This window comes from Bufo gargarizans, chromosome 1 (assembly GCF_014858855.1).
Source record: "Bufo gargarizans isolate SCDJY-AF-19 chromosome 1, ASM1485885v1, whole genome shotgun sequence".
Classification (NCBI taxonomy): domain Eukaryota; kingdom Metazoa; phylum Chordata; class Amphibia; order Anura; family Bufonidae; genus Bufo; species Bufo gargarizans.
The window spans coordinates 433,579,905-433,604,483 of NC_058080.1; the positions used below are offsets into that span (position 1 = coordinate 433,579,905).

At 42.1% G+C, this 24,579-nt stretch overlaps 1 protein-coding gene across 5 annotated transcripts in view; it reads left to right on the plus strand.

Moving 5' to 3' along the window:
- The window catches only part of JAK2 (Janus kinase 2), a 327,031-nt gene that overhangs the window by 225,120 nt on the left and 77,332 nt on the right, over positions 1 to 24,579 (plus strand). For all 5 annotated transcript variants that reach the window (XM_044272134.1, XM_044272099.1, XM_044272108.1 and 2 more), the window contains exons 5-7: positions 11,479 to 11,624; positions 11,972 to 12,287; positions 13,084 to 13,203. In XM_044272134.1, coding sequence (XP_044128069.1) covers positions 11,479 to 11,624; positions 11,972 to 12,287; positions 13,084 to 13,203 — 582 coding nt within the window. The remainder of the gene's footprint in view (positions 1 to 11,478; positions 11,625 to 11,971; positions 12,288 to 13,083; positions 13,204 to 24,579) is intronic.

The following is a 24,579-nucleotide window of genomic DNA, read 5'->3' on the forward strand; positions in this document are numbered from 1 at the left end:
GATCCGCATGCTGCTGCCCCACGGTCGGTGCCCGTTTGCGGTCCACAGCACTGGCACGGGCAGCACACGGTCGTGTGAACAAGCCCTAACATCTGACACAATAGATAACGGATCCATCCCCCATTGACTTGAAATGGCGTTCATGATCCGTCTTGGCTATGTTAAAGATAATACAACCGGATCCATTCATTCCATACTTTGCGCCATTCAAAGGAAGATAATGACAAAATGAAATCTTCCCTGGAAGCTCAGGAGGGATTTGTCCACGTTGACATTCAGCTCTGGGGCATAGAATTTTAGAAAAGGTCTTAATTTTAACAAACCGTTAGAACCTGGATCATTACTCGGGTAGGGGTCTCTGAAGTGTCATTTAAGTGTAGAAACATCAGTTAATGCTCATAATGATTTCTTCACATGATATTGGAATACCCAAGGGTGATTTGAGTGAAACCTGTGGACCAATGAGATCAGATAGTGGTGTTTTTTTGTTTATTTTTTAAACAATGCCCATTTTCAGGGGGAGCCCAGTTTTCTTTAAAGAGAAACTGTCATCAACTTTATGCTGACCCCACTGACGGTAGCATAAAATAGTGACAGAAATGCTGATTTCAGCGGTGTGTCACTCATGAGCTAAAAGTAAATGGTTGCCGAGAAGCAGCCTCATAACCATTGCAGCCGAGGCCTGGAAAACAGTCACATCTACCTGAGAAGAGTCATGGTTATCCATAATCTCCTGCTCTCCTGACCATCTGCTGATGATTGGCAGTTCTCTCCTAGAGAGAAAGGGAGAAAACTAGGTAGGAGACTGTCAGTCATCAGCAGGTGGGCAGGAGAGCAGGACTTCATGAATAACCAGGACTCTTCTCAGGTGGCCGGGACTCTTTTCCAGGCCCAGTCTGCAATGATTGTGATGTTGGTTCTCGGCAACCACTTACTTGTAACTTATAAATGACAAACCGCTGAAATCAACTCACCTGTCTCTACTTTATACTGCCCTTAGTATGGGTGGCATAAAGTTGATGACAGGTTCCCTTTAAGTCACTTTGTGGCTCTCTAGTCTCTGGCATGTGAGTATTATATAGGTTTGCATATAAATTGATTTGGTGGACCATTTTATAGAGGAGTTGTCCCTTTATGGAATATTTGTATCATTCATTCGGTGAAATCACAGATGCCGGTGCATTAACCCTTGATGTGCCATGGTCAGCGCTGACCGCGGCACATGCGATGTCCTTGTGGGCATCGGAGCTGTCATCGGATCCCCATGATTCTGTGACGGGACCCGATGGCATAGAAGGCAGCCCGATGACTTCCTTAGGCATCGTGGCTGCCTTCCGAGAGGGCCTGTGAAATACAGCCCCCTGGATCTCACAGGCAAGCAGGCTGTAAGCGTATTGCAGTGGTAATACACACTTACAGCCAATGCATCACAATACAGAAGTATTGTGATGCATTGTAAAGGGGATCAGACCCCCAAAAGTTGAAGTCCCAGAGTGGGACAAGAAAGAAAGTTTTACAAAAAAATTTAAAGTTTAATAAAGTCCTTTCCCCACAATAAAGTAAAAAAAAGATTGAAATGAACACCGTGAAAATAAAAAAATAAAAAATTTATAAATACATTTTTGTACCCATCTAACCGTCACCTCATCCTGCAAAAAATGATACCCTAAGACAGGGATGTCAAACTCGTGGCCCTCCAGCTGTTGCAAAACTACAACTCCCATCATGCCTGGGCATACTACAGCTATCGGGGAATGATGGGAGTTGTAGTTTTGCAACATCTGGAGGGCCATGAGTTTGACATCCATGCCCTAAGACAATCGCCCAAAAAATTTAAATAAACTATGGCTCTCAGACTATGGAGACACTAAAACATGAATTTTTTGGTTTAAAAAATGCTGCTATTGAGTAAAACTTAAGTATATAAAAAAAAGTATATATCACCGCATCCGTAACAACCTGCTTCATAAAAATACCACATGAACTAACCCCTCAGGTGAACACCGTAAAAAAAATCTAATAAAAATGGCGTCAAAAAAGCTATTTTTTTTCACCTCACATCACAAAAAGTGTAATAGCAATAGTCATCTCATCCCGCAAAAATGATACTCTACCTAAGACAATCGCCCAATAACTGAAAAAACTATGGCTCTCAGACTATGGAGACACTAAAACATTTTTTTTGTTTAAAAAATATTATTGTGTAAAACTTACATAAATAAAAAAAGTAGACATATTATGTATCGCCGCGTACGTAATATCACATGACCTAACCCCTCAAGTGAACACCGTAAAAAATAAAAATGGTGTAAAAAAAGCTATTTTTTGTCACCTTACATCATAAAAAGTGTAATAGCAAGTGATCAAAAAGTCATATACATCCTAAAATAGTACCAATTAAACAGTCATCTCATCCCCAAAAAAATGAGCCCCCACACAAGACAGTCGCCCCAAAAAAAAACTGCGGCTTTCAGAATATGGAGACACTCAAAAATAATTTTTTTTCAAAAATGCTTTATTATGTAAAACTGAAACAAAAAATAAAAGTAGTCATATTTGGTATTTTTGCATCCGTAACAACCTGCTCTATAAAAATACCACATGATCTAACCTGTCAGATGAACGTTGTAAATAACAAAAACAGTGCCAAAACAGCTATTTTATGTTACCTTGCCTCACAAAAAGTATAATATAGAGCAACCAAAAATCATATGTACCCTAAAATAGTACCAACAAAACTGCCACCTTATCCCGTAGTTTGCAAAATGGGGTCACTTTTTTGGAGTTTCTACTCTAGGGCTGCATCAGGGGGGCTTCAAATGGGACATGGTGTCAAAAAAACTGTTCAGCAAAATCTGCCTCCCAAAAACCATATGACATTCCTTTCCTTCTGCGCAATGACGTGTGCACATACAGCAGTTTACGACCACATATGGGGTGTTTCTGTAAACTACAGAATCAGGGTCATAAATATTGAGTTTTGCTTGGCTGTTAACCCTTGCTTTGTAACTGGAAATACCCGCACCTATAACGAGAACGGAGCGGGGAGCGCTGTGGCTAGAAGACCCCAGATTTCCCGGGGTCCGTCCACCACCAGTCGCTAATCCCGCCTCTCCCATAGAAGTGAATGGGAGCGTGCAGCACATGCGCGGCCCATGCTCCCATTCATTTCTATGGGGCAGACGGCAATAGCCGAGCCAGCGCTCAGCTATTTTCAGCAGCCCCATAGAAATGGAGGGCCGCTGCGCAGTGCGCTCTCCTTCACTTTTGGGGCTCCGTTCTCGATACAGGTGCGGATCCCAGCGGTGGGACCCGCACCTATAAGACAATGGGGGTATATCCTAGCGATATGCCCCCATTGTCTGAGATGAGAAAACCCCTTTAAGGTGAAAAATGGCAGGGTCCTGAAGGGATTATAGGGAAAGTCACAAAGGCATAGCGGCATTCCTCAAACTAGCTATACATGATCTATATACAAGCTAATACCTCATCTAATATGCAACCAGAGGTTCTTAGCAAATATATTTTTTATCAAAAAAGTATTGTCGATCTCGCTGGCCTGCAGAACAACTGATGGGCAGGGGTGCTGGGAGTCGAACCCTTGCTAATCTGATATTACTGACCTATCCTAAGGATAGGCCATCAATATAAAAATTCCAGAGAACCCCATTAATATCAGACATCATAAAGCCCCATGCAGACTGCCATAATATGGTTTCTAAGTAGGAATGTTCAGAGGTCAATGGGGTCTTACTGTACTTCAATCTGCTTTTACTCTCATACTAAAACTTGAATTGCCTCCATGTACATACAACATGAAAAATTGTGGTATGTCCCATTCCATTGTATCTAGGGGAAATTATCAGTCACAAACTATCTTGCTGCAAATAAAGAAAAGCATAACAGTGCTACAATAGTCAAAGATGTTCCTTTTAGGTTTCACTTTTTTATTTTTGGTAACAATACAGTGTTACAAAGGTGACCAACAAGGTCACCTTAGGCTACTTTCACACTAGCGTTCGGCTGTCCCCTTGTGAGCTCCGTTTGAAGGGGCTCACAAGCGGCCCCGAACGCATCCGTCCAGCACTAATGCATTCTGAGTGGACGCGGATCCGCTCAGAATGCATCAGTCTGGCAGCGTTCAGCCTCCGCTCCGCTCAGCAGGCGGACACCTGAACGATGCTTGCAGCGTTCGGGTGTCCGCCTGGCCGTGCGGATCCGTCCAGACTTACAATGTAAGTCAATGGGGACGGATCCGTTTGAAGATGACACACTATGGCTCAATCTTCAAACTGATCCGTCCCCCATTGACTTTCAATGTAAAAGTCTGGACGGATCCGTTCAGGCTACTTTCACACTTAGACTTTTTTTTACAGTATAATGCAGACGGATCCGTTCTGAACGGAGCCTCCGTCTGCATTATATGAGCGGATCCGTTCAGAACGGATCCGATCGAACGCTAGTGTGAAAGTAGCCTTAGAATATGTACTGCCACACAAGTGCTGTGGAAGTGTCTCTTTAAAGAGGTTTTCAGAGATTATTATACTGATGACCTATTGGTGGGGGGCCAACACCCAAGAACCCCGCCGATCAGCAGTAGCACCGCAGACTTCTCTCTGCTTTTCCTAGGCTAAATGACAACACGTTCATCTAGAGAGTTGTGCTTGGTAAGCATGGAGAAGGCCACAGTGCTCACAGGAGCGCTGATGCCTTCCCAAACAGCTGATCGTCAGTGTGGGTCCCAGGTGTCAGACCCCCACCCATCAGATACTGATAAGCTATCCTGAGGATGGGTCATCCATATAAAAATCTTGGAAAACCCTTTTAAAGCTACTAGCGTGTTTCCTTAAAGGGGTTGGCCACTTTCTGGTTACTGTTGACCAATATGTTTGTGAGATAATTATATGGCACTTTCTAATATAGTCTGTGCCATTTTCTATATTTCATAAGATATACCCAGTCTTTTGTGCTGGCCACACAAAGGTCCTGTCCATAAAATGGCTGCTGATGGAGGGTCATGTGACCAGGCAAATCCCCTTCATGTGATGTTTCCTCCATTCAAATACACTGTGCCTACCACCTGTACTTGCACTGTTGGGAGTTTAGTGTAGGTGCAGTGTGTTAGATTGGGAGAGGATGAGTGATGTGTCTGATCACATTACCCCCCATCAGCGGCCATCTTATGGACAGCACAGAAGACTTGCCTAACAAGAGGGCATGTTTTATGAAATATAGCAAAAGGCACAAAATATCAGCAAAGGCTATACTCGTAAGTGCCATATAGTCATCCTATATGCATATTATCACAAATAGCCAAAAAGTGGCCAATGGGGGTGGAAATGTTTCTAGAAGTATTTCTATGGCGAGTGCGATTTGTGTTGCCTGTACACAAGGTGAGCCTGATTTTCATATGCATGCTTTATGTGCCCCTCTTATTGATAGCCGCTTATAAAAAGTTTTCAGGGGGAATTCAAACTAAATACATTTAAGCCAAACCACAGTCTCTTGCGTGAAGAATGTGTCTCTGTTACTAAGCGTTAATGAGCTGCAAGTTTTCCCCTCTGTGAAGTCCGTGTCTGCAGGAAGAACAACTTGTTCCCAATTACTCGCTTCTGTCTTTTTAGCAGAGTTTGAGTCGATGATGGGACTGACACTGTTCTAAAATCTATCACTTGCAATTACTGTGTGATATGTATCTACTTCTAGCAGCAGTAAAGTGTTTATTTTATTGTCGATTTTTCCGGTTTCTTATGCTTCGCTGTAATAGAACTGTAGTGCGCAGGAAAGCGAGGAGCAGGGAGTTTATACCAGCATCACTGTTCCAGGGACTCCCGTACCGATAGGCACTTTCCTCCTCATTCAGACTAAAGGTAGCGCTTATTGGTGGATGGGCACTGCCGTCAGTCTGAGGAAGGAAGCAGTCATTGGTCATTGTGTTCTCTGCATGGCATGCCCCTTTACAATGTTAAGTGGCACACAACCCCCTCCTTACTCCTCTTGTGGCGAGCAGGTGCCCTAACATTCTTTACTGCCCCGAGGTAGGCGCTGAGCTTGGGGATGTATGATTCAGTATTTTCACGTAAAAAGCTATATGATGCCAGGTCTCCCAGAGGAGTCATTGGGGTCCTGCTTCCACACACATTGACCACCTTTCTTGGAGTTTGTTTGCAAAAAGTTATCTCAGTCACTCTGTGTGGTGGTGGATGCAGGACTTACAGGCTTTTTTGGCAGCATTTTATCACGAAAACACTGACTCAAATCATGGAAAACGATATGTTTCTAAACTCTCTCAGCCTCTTTCATATGCAGACTTTAAATAGGGGACTATAGGAAACATGGCAGAGCTGCAGGCTGAGAGCGTGCCCTACCACCCAGCAGTGTTTCGTTGCTGGTCGCTAGATCCTCTTGATATTCAACTGTAACGCCATACTGAGGACAGAGATATGGTTGAATGCTTTAGCGGGGCACGGGAGCCTATGTCTCCCAGGCCTAGTGCCTGTAACCTATCAGATGCCAGCACATCATCATTGCGCTGCTTGAGCCAGGCTGCAAGCAGAGTGAGTATTTGTGTTTGTTATTCTTTTTTGGCAGCATGTTGGTGGTCCACTTTGGGTAGGGAGGGGGGAGTCGTTTTCTTTTTTATACTGGCACACATTATAAGGGGGCATTTGTTCTATTGAGAGCACTATAGGGGGTATTTTTTTCTAAGGACACACATTCACATTATAAGGGGACATTAGTGCTATTGGGGGCACTATGGGGTGCATTTTGTATACTGGAACACATAAGGTGTTATTAGTGTATTGGGGGCGCTGCAATTTTATTTTATTTTTCTACCTGCACAAATAATGGGTGCTTTATTATTACTGCTGAGAACCCAATAGTGGGCATTATTACTTCTGTGGCAGACAATGGGAGCTTTATTACTACTGGGGGCACTTTAGGGGGGGGGGGGGAATTAGTACTACAGTGGACTATGTGGAACATTATTACGTTTGGGGCACTATAGGGGACATTATTACTAATGTGCTCACTGTAGGGTCACTACTACTAATAAGGACACGCTGGGAGAGAATTCTTACTATTGGTGGGACTTTTACTGTGGGAAGTGGGGCACCCTGGCATAGTATCAGCTTAGCAAAATTATTTTTGGGGGACACTATGTTTACAGCACTACAGTTGTGTTCAAAATTATTCAACCCCCACTGAAATTGAATGTTTTGGCCAGTTTGACATTTATTTTGATCATTTCAGTCATCTTGTTTTCAGTTAAATCAAACAGGCACTTGTAAGTCAGACAAATATAACATAACATTTATAATGAAATAACCACCAATGTCTTTTCTGTGCTCACATCATTATCAGTTTTATTCAACCCCCAAGTGACATTCAATCTTAGTACTTAGTACAACATCCTTTTCCAGTTATAACAGCTTTTAAACGTGAAGCATAGCTTGACACAAGTGTCTTGCAGTGATCTACGGGTATCTTCGCCCATTCTTCATGGGAAAAAGCCTCCAGTTCAGTCACATTCTTAGGCTTGCGCGCTGCAACTGCTTTCTTTAAGTCCCACCAGAGGTTCTCAATCGGATTTAAGTCTGGTGACTGCGATGGCCGCTTCAAAATGTTCCAGCCTTTAATCTGCAACCATGCTCTAGTGGACTTGGAGGTATGCTTGGGATCATTGTCCTGTTGAAAGGTCTAACGTCTCCCAAGCCTCAGGTTTGTGAGGGACTGCATCACATTTTCATCCAATATCTCCTGGTACTGGAGAGAATTCATGGTACCTTGCACACGCTGAAGCTTCCCTGTACCTGTAGAAACAAAACTGCCCCAAAGCATGATTGACCCCCCCCCCCTCCCCCCCCATGCTTTACTGTAGGCAAGGTGTTCTTTTCTTCATAGGCCTTGCTCTTCCTCCTCCAAACATAAGGTTGATCCATGGGCCAAAACAGTTCTAATTTTGTTTAATCAGTCCACAGAACACTATCCCAAAACTTTTGTGGTTTGTCCACATGACTTTTGGCATACTGCAGTCGACTCTTCTTATTCTTTGGAGACAGCAAGGGGGTGCGCCTGGGAGTTCTGGCATGGAGGCCTTCATTACGCAGTGTGCGCCTTATTGTCTGAGCTGAAACTTCATCTGACAAATCTTTTTTCAGTTCCTCAGCAGTCACACAGGGACTTTTCTCCACTTTGCGCTTCAGGTAGGAGAAATCACCTCTTCTCTTGTCTTCCTGGACCATTCTCTTGACTTCACCATGTTTGTAAACACACCAGTAAATGTCGAGAAGAAGCTGAGTATCACAGTCCTTTTGAATCTGCCTAATTGGTGCTTATTGTGCTTGATTGCTGCTCCTTGACATCCAGAGGTGTTTTCAATACCTGATCGAAAACACTTGAATGAACCTCTGTTCTTAAGAGTGGTAGTCTTTAAGGGGTTGAATAATTGTGTCAATGAAGAAATCACAAAAAAAAAACATTTACTACTGTATTACAAAAACAATTGATGTCATTTTAGTTGCATTTGGTTCTTTAAAAAGTCTGAACACAATTACAAATGTACGCTAAATTCCCTAAAACCCTTTACAGCATTGGGGGTTGAATAATTTTGAACACAACTGTATTTGCTGGGCACTATTTTAGTGTCAATAATTCTTGAAGGCTGGACTACCTGTATAATAATATTTTCAGGGGGCATAGCTGGCACAGTATTTGGGGTGTTAAGCTGGAGTGTTCAGAAGGTAGGGAGGTTGATGAAAAAGTAGGAATCTAAGCTGTCTGGGTGGCAAACTGCAGAGATTAGACATATATCAACAAAAGAGAACTGGTACTGAATATTACCCAATAAAATTAAATTTTTATTATGACATAAAAACATACAAACATATACATAAATGTAGAGACCGTACAGCGTGCCTCAAGGGGCAGTCCACAATAATTCCACTGTCAGCAGATATTCAATCACTTCATTACCTCAATCTCAGTGTGGGGATGCTGTGAATAGGGGATCTAGATCAGGATATAAATATCAAAGCTGTATCTAGCCATGAAACCACAGCTACCTCACCTATAAAACACATCTGGTATGGATATACATCGGGTATAGATGGCATCCGTATATTCTGACCTATACCATACAAACAATTCAGTACATCATGATGATGCTGTAGTGAATGTATCGGACCGGTCTGAGTCTCTTTCTTACCCGATATCCAGTGGTGTGTATGTGGGCTGTCTCTATCTGGCTTACTCCTCCTGGAGACAGTGACTCCAGGAGGAGTAAGCCAGATAGAGACAGCCCACATACACGCCACTGGATATCGGGTAAGAAAGAGACTCAGACCGGTCCGATACATTCACTACAGCATCATCATGATGTACTGAATTGTTTGTATGGTATAAGTCAGAATATACGGATGCCATCTATACCCGATGTATATCCATACCAGATGTGTTTTATAGGTGAGGTAGCTGTGGTTTCATGGCTAGATACAGCTTTGATATTTATATCCTGATCTAGATCCCCTATTCACAGCATCCCCACACTGAGATTGAGGTAATGAAGTGATTGAATATCTGCTGACAGTGGAATTATTGTGGACTGCCCCTTGAGGCACGCTGTACGGTCTCTACATTTATGTATATGTTTGTATGTTTTTATGTCATAATAAAAATTTTATTTTATTGGGTAATATTCAGTACCAGTTCTCTTTTGTTGATATATATATTAAGGAGGTACACCCTTGCTAATACAAGGTTGTGTTGATCCAGTTGAAGAGAGATTAGACATGGCTGAAAGAAGTCATCATGGCAGTCTGGTCCAAATAAAGAAGATGAGGAATGAGAATATCTATACCTGAGGAGACGTCCCTAGATGTAAAAGGTATGTATTGCAACATTTTTCTGTTTGGTGGTGCGGAATTTAATTTAAAAAGTAATAGGCATTCATGATAGAGCTTAATGTGGTCTGTTTTGACAGCTAAATAATTGCTGCATGCTGTGCTAGTCTTTCTTTCAAACCTGCAGGAACTGCCTACAGAGGCTGGGAACACAGTGGCCTTATTTTGTTAAGATTTATCCCTGCTTGCTTCCTTGGGGTTACCCTGTTACAATTTGTGGTCACTAGGGGCACTTGGCGTGAAAAGGTTTAGGACCACTGGCCTAGACATTCCCTCGGCCAACGTGCTTTTTTTCTTCCAAGAAGTTCTGATTCGATATTAAGAACGCTAGCTGGTTTGTGGTCTACAGACAGTAAGTGGGGATTGATAAATTGGACATTGCTAATGGAAAAATTGCTCCTCCTTAAAGGATATTTATCAAGCAGTATGGTGAAACATTATTTGTCTAATCAGGTTTGGCACATCAGGGCATTGCTGCCATCACAGATCTTTCAGAGGTTGTTATTCTAAACTCATTAGTGGCACATTTTCTTTGTTATACAGCCCAACATTCCTCACCAAATATTCCAATGCTTGATTTGTTATTCAGTAGTCACAACATAACTGGAGTATGGTTGAGCGGATTGCTTACAAAGGCATTTTTACTGCCTGGGTGAAAATAGAGGTTTGTCCGGGTTCAGCTCTGAACCCGGACATGCCCTTTAAAGCAGGGGTGCACAACCTGCGGCTCGGGGGCCACATGCAGCCCTTGATACCATTCTGTGCGGCCCCCAACCATCTGGTAACAGACATGTATGCCTATGTCTTGTGGCTGCTCACATGTATTTCTCCCATTAGATGGGAGTCCTGGAAGTGTAACTAGACATTAATGTTATATAATGTGTGTTCAAGATGCTATACGTACAATATTTCAGTTGTTAATACACATTAAAATTTCGGCCCTCGTCATTGGTTCAGTCTGGCAATGTGGCCCCCAACCAGGAAACGTTGTGCACCCCTGCTTTAAAGGAATAGTCCCATGAAAAAAATCGTAATTTTTTAAAGCAGCACGTGGATATGAATACTTTTGTAATAGCATGTAATTAAAAATTTTGTATAGCCACTGACGTCAATAAAATCTATTTGTATAGCGCCACCTGCTGTATGTTCTTTTCCTTATATCTCAGTCCACTTGGCTAAGGTGGTTGCACAAGCTCATTAGCATGCTTCACCTGCCACCAGCCCTAATTTCTGTTAGAAGCAGGGACAGTTATAAGGAGAGAAGTGTAGTAACAAGGGCAAGCCCTCTGAACTAACAGATTGAAGTACAGTAAATCTAGGAGAGCAATAAAGAGATCTCTGGATCCTTGTGAGATGCAGGGCTGGTTCTAGCTTTGCTAAAAAGAGGTTGTCACTTACTAAAAGATGCCTAAATTTCTTTTTCTACAATAATGGTGGAATAACACCTTTTAAAGGTCACCACTTAGGTTTTTCTTCAAGTGCCTAAAGTTTAAAATCTCATATTGCCTACAGTTTTGATCACAAAGGTAAAATGCCATAATTCTGCATTTTTTTGTTTTTGTTTTGTTTTTTAAAGTGGCGAGATGATTTTCTGAATGGCTTGATCACAGTACCCATAACACATGAAACACAAGAAGAGTGCCTTGGTATGGCTGTCCTTGACATGATGCGTATGGCCAGTGAAAAAGACGAAAGCCCCATTGCAATATACAATGCTCACAGGTAATTACTATACCAGGAGGCACAATCCATGTTATGTTCCATAGTTAAAAAATCTAGAAACCCTGAATTCTAGTCTACACCTAGAAATACCAGTTCTGTTTTTCCTTAACTCAAAATGTAGGTGCGGGATCCATTTAAATGGAAAATAAAAACCCGAAGAATTGTTGCATTATTTATTGTGAGCTTGTTATTTAGCAGAACACAGGCGAGGATATCACAGCTTGTAGAGGTTTTGAAATAACTGTTTGTTCACATTTTTTATTGGGTGGAATGGGATTTTGCACAAGTTGTCTCAGATTCTGTAGGGTAAGCTACAGTACATTAATGCAGTATCTTTTTTTGTGCAGCTATAAAACATTTCTACCAAAGTGCATTCGTGCCAAAATCCAAGACTATCATATTCTGACTCGGAAGAGAATCAGATACAGATTCCGAAGTTTCATTCAGCAGTTTAGCCAATGCAAAGCTACTGCCAGGGACCTAAAGCTAAAATATCTCATAAACCTGGAAAACTTGCAGTCAGCATTTTACTCCGAACAATTTGAAGTGAAGGAAGCTTGTCGAGATCCTTCAGGAGGAGAGATATATGCAACTATTGTGGTTACTGCAAATGAAGGAATTCGCTTTTCAAGAGGCAAATCTAAAGATGCATTTGATGAGCAGGTAAAGGCTAATCCCTTTGGTTTCAGGTGATTGTCCCGAAGATGAAAGTACGGTTAACCCTTTATGACTCAGGTGTTCTGGGCCTTAAAGAGGTTTTCCAGTAACGCATCACTTCTAACAGTTGCCGGCAGCCTGTCTCTACCATTCTGAAAGGATCATTCTTAACTGCTCCCCGCTGCTCAAGTCCTCCACTCTTGCTCCTGCGTTTTCATCTTCTGGTCCGGGGTTTGTTTTCTTCCTCCCTGCCATGTGCATGGCCACCTGATTCTGTTCACCCAACCACAAGAGACACGTCACCTTTGAAGCCAGTGGTTGGCTGGAGAGGATAAGGTGACAAAGCCTGTGCCAGAGAGGAAGAAAACAAACCTCAGACCAGAAGATGAAGACACGGGTAGCCTGCAGGGAGCAGGTATGTATGATCCTTTCAGTATGGGATGTAGACTGCAGGCAACTGTGATGTATTCCCGGACAACTCCTTTTATGCCTATAAAATCTGCTGGATTTTTGGGTTCCTTTAAATTGATTAAAAACAGTTGGATCTTTACAGGGTTTATTATAAACAGTGTAATAAAAATATATAAAGGGAAAACCCAACCAAGGAACAAAGGTACAAAGAAAGGAGAAAAGATGGTAGTGGGTGATCGGAAGTGCCTCACTTGACTTCTTTGCACATTATTATATATTAGAGACACACAGCCCATACATTGTTTATTTCTGGAACATCTCCTAGGTACTATACTATACTACTTTATATCTATTGTTCATTCAACTAAATTCAATTGTTTTCGTATGACAGGACCTGCAAACCTACTGCGATTTTCCAGACATCATTGATGTGAGCATTAAACAAGCCAGCAAAGATGATTCCAGTGAAAGTCGAATAGTGACTATCCACAAACAGGACAACAAATCTCTGGTAATTTTCTCCTTTGAAATAAAGCAACTTTATTTGCGCGCTTAAAAATATTGAGAGTATGCAGCAAGGAAGGTCAGTGCTGAAATGACAAAGTGAATAAGTAAAAGAAGAATTACTGTGCTTTCTCTCTGACTGCACCAGTGACTAGAAGCAGGGTTCTACCACGTCTGCTGTCCTCCACAGTCACACCTACCTTTACTTGTAGAGGAGAGTCCGTTATGTTGATGTGTGATGGTAAATACTTGATAGTTGTCCCGATACCCTGGTACGGTGGAACCAGGCAGGCTGTGTAGTTTGAAAATGGGCCCCGGCCGGTAGCGCGTTTCCTATTAATTCCTATTATTTTTCCTTTCCTCCAGCTGGCTGTCAGCTCCTCAACTAAAGGGGAGGGGGCTGCTTTAACTGCTCATATCTCTGGATTGGTAGTAGCTAAAGATATGGGCTGGAATTCCAAGCTTTCAAACAGTACCAAAATCACAGCATTATCTTCATTACATTGGAAGATATCACTGTTAGAAATCGGGATGCAGTGAATGCAGCTGAAAGGGAAAGTAGATTTTACATTGTTTATTCCCAACTTGATTTCTAACAGTGATACATCTTGCTTATTTTGTGCTAATGCCTGGAATGCCAACTTTCAAACAAGACCAGGCCTGTGTCTCTAGCTGCTACCAGTCAGGAGATTTAAGCTGCTAAAGCAGACCCCCTCCCCGTCTGCCTGAGCTGGACTCAGACAGAATAGTTAAGTGCTTTTCCCACTCCCCATGCTGAGCTCCGGAAAAAGAGTTAGGTGGTTAAAGGGGTTTGGGGTTCGTGGAAACCATATATTGCAAGGATGTTAGCTGTGTATGTACATTGACAGCCAGATTTCAGTGGAATACTTGACCTCGAATAGGGATGAATCATTGGACTATGTTATATGCTTGGACTATACTGAGTATACTGCCACATTCATATTGGTGTCCTTTTCAATAAACGGTAAATGTAAATGAAGATGTAAGCTTCTATGGTGCTGTATCTCATGGTGGAAGGAAACCTGCACAAGGCAGTGTAGTTTAAAGGGAACCTGTCACCGGGATTTTGTCTATAGAGCTGAGGACATGGGTTGTTAGATGGCCACTAGCACATCCGCAATATCCAGTCCCCATAGCTCTGTGTGCTTTTATCGTGTCAAAAAAACGATTTGATACATATGCAAATTAACCTGAGATGAGTCCTGTATGTGAGATGAGTCAGGGACAGGACTCATCTCAGGTTAATTTGCATATGTATCAAATCAGTGTTTTTACACAATAAAAGCACACAGAGCTATGGGGAACTGGGTATTGCGGATGTGCTAGCGGCCACCTAGCAACCCATGTCCTCAGCTCTATATATCCCTTTTTGCCACCCTGATAAATCCCCATTTACTCATGACAGCAACGAGGGATATGTGTGCAGACAGGCTATTGCACACCTGATATACCCACCAAGCCAGCTCACGACACATGACTTCCTTGATGAGCTATGTGCTGCCGACATCGAAAGTATGAAGTGGTCATAATAATTCACTGTGTATAGACAGTATTAAAAACTGATAAGCACACCATGCATGCATACACATGCAGGGGCCTGGCTGTAACCGCCAGTATCGGTAAAAATACTGATGCCGCAGCATGTACGGAATTTGCAAAGGGAGGGAGCTCCCTTTCTCAACTCATCAGCTCTGAGGCTTTACGTAGGCCTCAGGTTCAGCCAGCTACGGAAGCCAATGAAGCTTAGCTCCAGCTGGGTCTTATAGGCATACATTGCATTGTAACAGGGATCAGACTCTGAAAAGTTGAAGTCCCATATTGGGACAAAAATAAAAAGTAAAAAAAATATAAAGTAAACAAAATGTGTTTTATGAAAACAAAACAAATAAGTTTCAAGGAAAAAAAAAAAAGAAAAAAAAAGGGCCCTTTCCTCTCATCAATCCATTTGCTTGAAAAATAAAAAATATATTAGGTATTGCTGCATCCTTAACGACTAGCTCTGTAAAAATATCAAATATATTCACCCCTTCAGGTGAACAATGTAAAAAAAAAAAAAAAAATCACCCCATGTCACAAAAATCGAGCAATCAAAATGTTTTATGTACCCCAAAAATGGTACCGATGATATTATTACCTAATCCCTCACAGATCACAATTACCAGAAATATATATATATATATATATATATATATATATGGCTTTCAGAAAATGGTGATGCAAAAAAATTTTTTTTTTTAAAAACGCTTTGCGTATAAGTGGTAAAATATAAGAAAAAAATGTGCACATCACAACAACAAAACCCAAAAGTAATGGCAGAGTTGCAGCCTTTTCTTTATCCTGCTTCCCAAAAAGTGATATAAAAATGGATCAAAAAGTGCCATAAAATAGAACCCGTGATAATGATATCTCATCACGCAAAAAAATAAGCCCTCAGACAGCTTTGTTGAGAGAAAAATAAACGTATGATTCTATGGAAAATGCTTGTACTACCTAGGAGGCTATTCAATAGCAACATGGCGCCCGTAAACCAATCGATCAGAATCTGTGCTGTAAAAGCAAAAAGGTTGTCTTTCCCTTCTAAACCTAGGCTGCAAAAAAGTGTCACACAAGTGGTATCGCCGTACTCAGAAGAAGTAGGGCAATGTGTTTTGGGGTGTATTTTTACATATACCCATGCTGGGTGAGAGAAATATCTCTGTAAAAGACAACTTTTCACTTTTTTTTTTTTATACAAAGTTGTCATTTTACAGAGATATTTATCTCACCCAGCATGGATATATGTAAAAATACACCCCAAAACACATTGCCCTACTTCTCCTGAGTACGGCAATACCACATGTGTGACACTTTTTGCAGCCTAGGTGCGCAAAGGGGCCCAAATTCCAATGAGTATCTTTTAGAACGGCATATTTAGGCATTTGGATTCTCACGCTTTAGGGCCCCTAAAATGCCAGGGCAGTATAAATACCCCACATGTGACCCCATTTTGGAAAGAAGACAGCCCAAGGTATTCCGTGAGGGGCATGGCGAGTTCCTAGAATATATTTTTTTTGGGCACAAGTTAGCGGAAAATGTTTTTTTTTTGTTGTTTTTTTCTCTTACAAAATCATTTTCCACTAACTTGTGCCCAAAAAAAAATATTCTAGGAACTCGCCATGCCCCTCACGGAATACCTTGGGGTGTCTTTTTTCCTAAATGGGGTCACTGATGGGGTATTTATACTGCCCTGGCATTTTAGGGGCCCTAAAGCGTCAGAAGAAGTCTGGAATATAAATGTCTACAAAATTTTACGCATTTGGATTCCGTGAGGGGTATGGTGAGATTTTATTTTTTGTCACAAGTTAGTGGAATATGAGACTTTGTAAGAAAAAAAAAAAAAATCCGCTAACTTGTGCCAAAAAAAAATTAAAAATCTTCTATGAACTCCCCATGCCCCTCAAAAGTGATCTTTATAGCGCCGCAGCGGACAAGAAAAGGCATTTTCGATATAGTTCTGGCAATGTGTGGATCCGCAAAATGCGGAAAGCACATCGCCGGTGTCCGTGTTTTGCAGATCCGCGGTGTCTGTGTTTTGCGGATCTGTGGATCCTCAAAACACGTACGGACGTCTGAATGGAGCCTTACAGGGGGGTGATCAATGACAGGGGGGTGATCAGGGGTTAATAAGTGACGGGGGGTGGGGTGTAGTGTAGTGTGGTGCTTGGTGCTACTTATTACAGAGCTGCTTGTGTCCTCTGGTGGTCGATCCAAGCAAAAGGGAGCACCAGAGGACCAGGTAGCAGGTATATCAGAAACTGTTAACAAAACAGCGTCTGATATACCTTTCAAGGGTTAAAAAAATCGCATCTACAGCCTGCCAGCGAATGATCGCGGCTGGCAGGCTGTAGATCCACTGGTTTACCGTCCGCTCCTGTGTGCGCATGTTCACAGGAAATCTCGCCTCTCGTGAGATGACGCGTCCAAGAGGAATAACCGGGCCGCCTCCAGGACGCAATCCTGCGTTCAGCGGTCCTGAGGTGATTAAAGAGTGTGGGGTGTCTCAGATGCCCCTGCGTCTTATGGGGCGAATACTAATGAAGTGGCTGACATGAGGGCTGATAGATGGCTGACATGAGGGCTGATAGATGGCTGAAGGTTGGGGGGTTGATATGAGGCATTTGGGGTCTGATCTGAGGTCTGATTGACATTGGGGTCTGATTGGGGCTGTAAGCTGAGGTCTGATTAACATTGGGGGTCTGATTGCTGGTCTGACCTGAGGTATAATGGAAAATATTTTTTTTCTTATTGTCCTCTAAAACCTAGGTGCGTCTTATGGGCCGGTGTGTCTTATAGGGCCTAAAATACAGTATGTGGAAAATTTTCAATTTTCACTTTGCGTAGCCCACTGTGTATTAATTTTAGCAAAATACTTGTGGCATCAAAATTCTCATTTGACCTCCTAATACCTTAATAAGCGGAGTTTCCAAAAAGTGGTCACTTTTGCAGGTTCCATTTATTCTTTCACCCCAAAGTTTTCAGCACAAGATGTGTAAATCTGGCCTCAAAACGCACATAGTGCTCCTTTACTCCTGAACCCTGTTATATATCCAGGCAAAAGATTAGGGCCACAACTAGGGTGTTTATAAAACCATGAAACACAGCATAAGTAAGAGGGCTGATTTTTCACACTGAAATATGCTGGACATAACATATCGTGCACTTAGATTACAAAATTTGCAATTTCACTTTGCACCCTCTTGTGTGAACTAGTTTTTGAAAAACACCTGTGGGGTAAAAATGCTCACTACACCCCTTGGTAAGGGCTCATGCGTTCATTCTGCATTTTGCAGAAAGAAAGGGCCGGCCCCCGTAATAGAACAGTTCTATCCTTGTCCGTAATGTGGAAAATAATAGGACTATTTTTTGGTAGAACGGACATACGGACACAGAAAGCACACAGTTGTTTCCGTTTTTTGGTTTTTTTTTTTTGCTGCCCCATTGAAGTAAATCGTTCCGCAAACATGGAAAAAATATGTTTGTGTGCATAAGCCCTAAATTCTGTGAGGGTTGTGGTTTGTAAAATGGGGTTACTTTTTGGAGGTTTCTTTTTTTTATTTAACCTCTGAGCCTCTCCAGTTGTGGGACAGTGCTGTAGAAAAATCACCCAATTAGTCCTTAAATGCACATGATGCTCTTTCTCTACTGAACCCTGCAGTGTGCCCAAACAGCAGTTTACAATGACATATGGTGGTTTTCTGTGTTCAGGAGAAAATTGGTAACAAATAATGGGGGGTGATTTCTCCCGTTACCCCTTGTGAAAATGAAAATTTTTGGGCTTATGCATCATTTTGTTGGAAGACATAAGATTTTTCATTTGCACAGCCAGGTATTACTAAATTCTGGCAAAGCGCTTAGTACACCCCATGATAAATTCCTCTAGGACCTCAGGGTCTCTTCAGATGTGACATACTGTAATGCCCCAAATCCATTCCAGCACAAAATCTGCCCTCTAAAAACCATATGGCACTCCTTCCCTTTTGAGCCCTACGGTGTGCCTATGCAGCAGTTTATGACAACATATGAGGTGTTTATGTAAACTGCAGAATCGGGGTATTGAGTTTTTTTGGTGTTACAGGAAAAATGGATTGAAATCGAAAATCTGCAAAAAAAAATTATGAAATTGTGAAATTTCACCTCCATTTACTCTTTTTTTTTTTTTTTTTTTGTTTTGTTCTTGTGGAACATCTAAAGGGTTAACAAAGTTTGTAAAACCAGTTTTGGGGTTAAAATTAAGTCATTTATGGGTGGTTTCTATTATGTAAGCCCCTTAAAATTACTTTAAAACTGAATTGGTCCTTAAAAAAAGTCTGTTTTTGAAATTTTATTGAAAAATTTAAAAATTACTTCTAAAATTCTAAGCCTTCTAACCATGGGAGTAACTACCATAGCAGGAGACCATGCGACTGCTATGGGGCCCAGGGCAAGAGGGGGCCTAGTCTTAGTTGGGATTATTCCCTCTTCTACTGGTGGTAAAACCTGGTCAGGACTCTAACCTCTAAAGCAGGCATGCTCAACCTGCAGCCCTCCAGGCGTTGGAAAACTACAACTCCCATAATTACCGGACAGCCTACAGCTATAAGCCTACAGAAGGACATGGTGGGAGTTGTAGTTTTACAACAGCTGGAGGTCCGTAGGTTGAGCATCTCTGCTCTAAAGGAACAACTTCTAGCAAATGAGGCAGTAGAATAAATGGCCCAAGGTTCTTTGAAAAGGGTTTAGGCAGAAACCCTTCTGTCCTGGTTTGGTCCTTGCTATGGGGCCCTTACTTCTCTATGTACGCCACTGCTTCTAACATTAATAAAATAATTGACATTGTGAATGTTAACTATTTTATGAGGTATCACTATCTGTCTTAAAAGCAGAGAAATTTCGAAAATTGCACATTTTTCCAAATTTTCAGTAAATGTAATTTTTTTTTATGAATAAAGGAACAAAATATTGACCCAAATTTACTGCTAACATGAAGCACAACGTGTCATGGGAAAACAGTCTGAGAATCAGATAGATAAGTTAAAGCATTCCAAAGTTATTACCATATAAAATGACTTTTATTAGATTAGCTAAATTAGGCCTGGTCAGGATGATGAAAACTGGCTCGGTCCTGAAGGGTTAAAATGGAGAAATGCCCTGTGGGAAAATACACATTGTGTACATACTGGTGTTACTTAATGTCTGTGTTTTGTAACTGATTACCATGTGGTGTAGTGGGTTACTGAACTTTTCACAAATCTTACCGCTGTCAGGTTTCCTGTGTCTCTCACTGTTCTTAAGTCATCAGCAGGCTATCTTGCATTTTGACACACACACAAAAAAAAAACAAAAAAAAAACAAAACATTTTTTCCTTCCTGAAATGGGTTGTGTTTTTTGACACACTCGTTTTCCTCTGTTCTGAAATATTCATCAGTTTTTTTTATTTTTTAAGTTGCAAACACCCCCTTTTATTGAGCGACAATGGAAAGCATTGCAGCAGTAATGCCTCATTCACACGTCCGTGTTTGGTCAGTGATTTCCATCAGTGATTTTGAGCCAAAACCAGGTGCGGCTCTAAACAAAGAACAGGTGGAGATCTTTCCCTTATGTCGGTGGAGGCTCAAATCCTGGTTTTGACTCACAATCACTGATGGGAAAACACTGACGTGTGAATTAGGCTCCATTCACACGTTCGTAGTGCATTGCAGATCCGCAATACACCCGGCCGGCACCCCCATAGAAATGCCTATTCTTGTCTGCAATTGCGTGCAACAAATTTACTTGTTTTGGAAAGAGAAGAGCATTTAACTTGAGCTAGCAAGCTGCACCAAATTTATCACACTCTAGTCTAGTTACATAGCTATGGAGGTAAAATTAACAATGATATCACATACTCTTATTATCAAATACAGTGTAATCTTGCATTCTATTTTCTCAGTTTATTTTGTTCATTAGTACATATTAAACTTAAAACATACATTTTACAATTATTTCCAATCAGCCAAGGCATTTTCCCTAAGCCCTCATTTCTCTGTCTAGGGGGGTATCAGGTAGTATAATCAGACAGCCCCTTTAATCCATCAGACCCAAGGTACCCGAGCCGACAATAGGGCTAGTCGCATTCTCGAGGTTGTGTACATAGTGTGTGGTGACACCATAGACCCCAGACTCTATCAAATATTTGTGGCTTATTACGGTGTTTAAACACTAGTACTAAATATGGTAAGATCTGGTTAATTAGCGATTTCCACATGGTCAGAGTTGGTGTATGGTGTATAGGGACTATACCATCTCAAAGCAATACATTTCCTTGCCATAAACAGTGCCTCCCTTAAAAATATTGTCATATAGTGATCCCAATTTTCTTTGTTCAATATCCCTAGCAGGCAGATCTCAGGGATACAATCCACCCATGCCGGCAACAAAGAAGAAAGAAAATCTGTAACTTCCTTCCAAAATTTAGCTATCGAGTTGCAGCTTCACATCATATGCCAGAAATCTGCTTCCAGTTCACCACATTGCGGGCATGCCGTGGAGGCGGCTCTGCCCATTCTAAACATCCTAGTTGGTGTTAAATATGTCTGATGCATGATATAAAGTTGGGTTACTTTGTTGTTAACAGCTGGTGACACATGTAAGTAATTCCCTGGGTTTTGACAACTCCTATAAGTGAATATTTGGAGATTCTAGTGCTGTTGGTTGGGTACTTACTCTGTAAGGTTGCCCTAAGTTGTAAATATGAACAGAAAAGAGTGCGAGGAATATTGTACTTTTGTGGCAAAGTCTCAAACATCATTATTGCTCCTTGATCATATACATCTCCAAGGGTATCTGCTCCCATTTACCTGCGGTAAAGATGGATTATCCCATAAAGGTATGTCCGAAACTTCAGTGAAATTGGCCAATGTTTTAGCCTCCTTCTACACCGTCTGGCCCAGTTTGTGTATAGGCAACAATGGTCTCAGGAATTTTGGGGACCCCTCCAACACTGATCACAAAGTGCTACAGTTTAGGTATAGTGATAAAAAGTACTCTGAGGTAGGCAGGTCTTCTGTTGTATACCATGTATTCAAAAGCTTTAACTGACCAGCTAACTAATATATATATATATAAGTCTGGTAAAGCCATACCTCCTTCTGTTTTGGGACGTTTCAGTGTATCTAAACTGAGTTTAGCCCATGACCTGACCCAAATGAAGGTTCAGTCTAATTCTTTGAATATCGATTTGGGTATGGGTGTTTGAGTGCTGAACTGCATACAGGACTTTAGGGAGTATTATCATTTTAATTAGGTTGATGCGCCCTGCCAGTGATATGGGTAGCGGTTTCCAGCTTTTAAATTTATTCCGTATGTGATCAATTAAGGGGCAGATATTGAGTGATATAGCCTGAGAGTATTGTTTAGTGATCTTGACTCCTAAGTATTTAAATGTGTCCACTACTTTTAATTGGGCCACATGGGACGGACCTTTCTAATCTGACTTACCCAGAGGCATGTAAACAGATTTTTCCCAGTTGATTCTCAGACCTGAATAGTCCCCAAACTCATCAATCGGGGCCACCGCGCCTCTGAGAGACTAATCAGGTGATGACATGTATAGGATCATGTCATCTGCATATAGTCCAATCCGGACTTTCCTCTCTCCCATGGTCACTCCATGTATAGCGTTACTATTTCTCACTTTAATGGCCAGAGTCTCAACTGCCAGGGCAAATAAGAGTGGTGACAGGGGACATCCCTGTCTTGTCCCTCTACAGAGAGGGAAGCTTTCTGACAATTGTCCGTTTATTAGTAGCCTGCTTACCGTATTGCTATAAAGGATACTAATCCTAATACTAAGGAATTGTGGGCCAAATCCAAATCCCTGTAAGCATCCAATTAATTATAGCCACTCTATTGAGTCAAATGCCTTAGCAGCATCAAGTGATCCCAAGGCCCAGTCCACATTCAGGGAGTAGCCCATCTGTGTGACCACCTGGACCCTTTTTATATTCTCGGGTGGATTTTCCCGGCATAAAACCTGTTTGGTCTTGATGAACTAATGACAGGATTACCTGGTTAAGGTAAGTCGCCAATATTCTGGTCAGGATTTTATAATCCACTTTTAACAGAGCTATGGGCCGATAGGATCCACACTCAAGGGGATCTTTATTAGGTTTGAGTAATAGAGTCTGGTAGATTCCCCGTCCCCAGGACCGAATAATATGTGGCCAACAATTGGGGAGCCAATACCTCTGCATATCTGGCATAAAACTCCTTAGAAAGCCCGTCTGGGCCTGGATAGTAATGTGGTTAACAATGGGTAACTGAAACAACTGGGAACAAATTGAACAACCCATGTTCGTAAAACATTTAAAATCTTGTAAACTTATATATTACGTCTGGTATAGGGCTGCAACGATTAATCGACGGTATCGATAACTTTCGATAACGGGATTAGTTGTCAACGAAACCAGTTATCGAATAATCATCCGATTCATTGCTATGCGGGCGGGAGCGGGTGGTCAGGCTCTATGCCTGCGGGTCCTTGAACTTTAAATAGCTGCATCTTTATTACCTTACAATAAAGCTCCAGTAACAGGCAGAGCAGGCAGCGTAACGTCACTTACTCACGTGACGCGCAAGCTCCGCCTGCTTCATTCATAAAGTGGGCGGAGCAGGCGCGTCACGTGAGTAAGTGGCGTTACGCCGCCGCCTGCTCTGCCTGTTACTGGAGCTTCATTGTAAGGTAATAAAGATGCAGTGATTTAAAGTAAAAGTTACTGCCGGTTAAGGAATACAGCTGTGAGCGGCGGAGCCGGGGCTGTTATGGGGAGGGGGATCTGTGGATGGCACTGTTATGGGAAGGGGGGATCTGTGTATTGCACTGTTATGAGGAGGGGGATCTGTGGATGACACTGTTATGGGGAGGGGGATCTGTTACTTGCTTAAGAGTAGGTTCATCTTGGACTTCGTCAGAAGCATTTACAGGAGCTGTTATATCTGATGCAGTGCTGGCTCTGGTATGCATATTCCTCTGCGGTAGAGGTGACCGCGAATTCTCATCAGGTTGTCTGGCAAATTCTTTTAATTTGTCTGCAGCACTTGGTGCTTTTTCTGGCCTCATTGTTCTGATCGATTTTGGAGTAATAAACAGCGAGTATAGTTATGTCCGGGGCTAATATATCGCAGTGTGTTTTCTTGTGAGTTCTAGAGCTGCCAGTGGATCTGGCAAGTCCTTTCTATGGAGCTGGCTTATGTTTCTATGGGTGTATCTCATCCGGGCAATCTGGGGTTAACCCTTAATCTTTTGTGTGATGTTGCCTAGCTGTTCTTTGTAGCACAGGGTTGTCAGTGGGCTTCGCTGTGGGTAAGCTTTGTGCTGACCAGGGTTCTTTCTTTCTCCCAGCACCAAGATGGAGCTCCCAATATGGCCGTTTGGCGGGAAAACTATTGGAGGAGCGCAGATTCAATCCCGCCCCATCCTCTACTGCAGCAGAGCTCTGAATAATATTCGCTTCGCGATCCCTACTTTCTCTCCTCCTTTTTGATGCTCCTACTGCTTTTCCCCGCTCCTCTCACTTTGTCTCGTGCGCCGCAGCACTCTGTATGCTCGCAGCTAAGCCTCCTTACCCCTCATCACACTGGTCCCGCCTGTGCACGCTCCGGTGCCTGCTCAGGATATTTCTTGGGATTTCTTGCTGGCAGGTCAGGATATCACACCCTCAGGAATCGCAATGAGCTGTTTTAGATCTTACATCTCTTGATATCTGCAGGATTTGTCCCGGTACTGTCACGCCAGCCACGGAGATCCGCTCAGATGCATCTAGCCTTCTTGGCTGCTGGCCACGCCCCCTCAGTTCATCCTTTCTT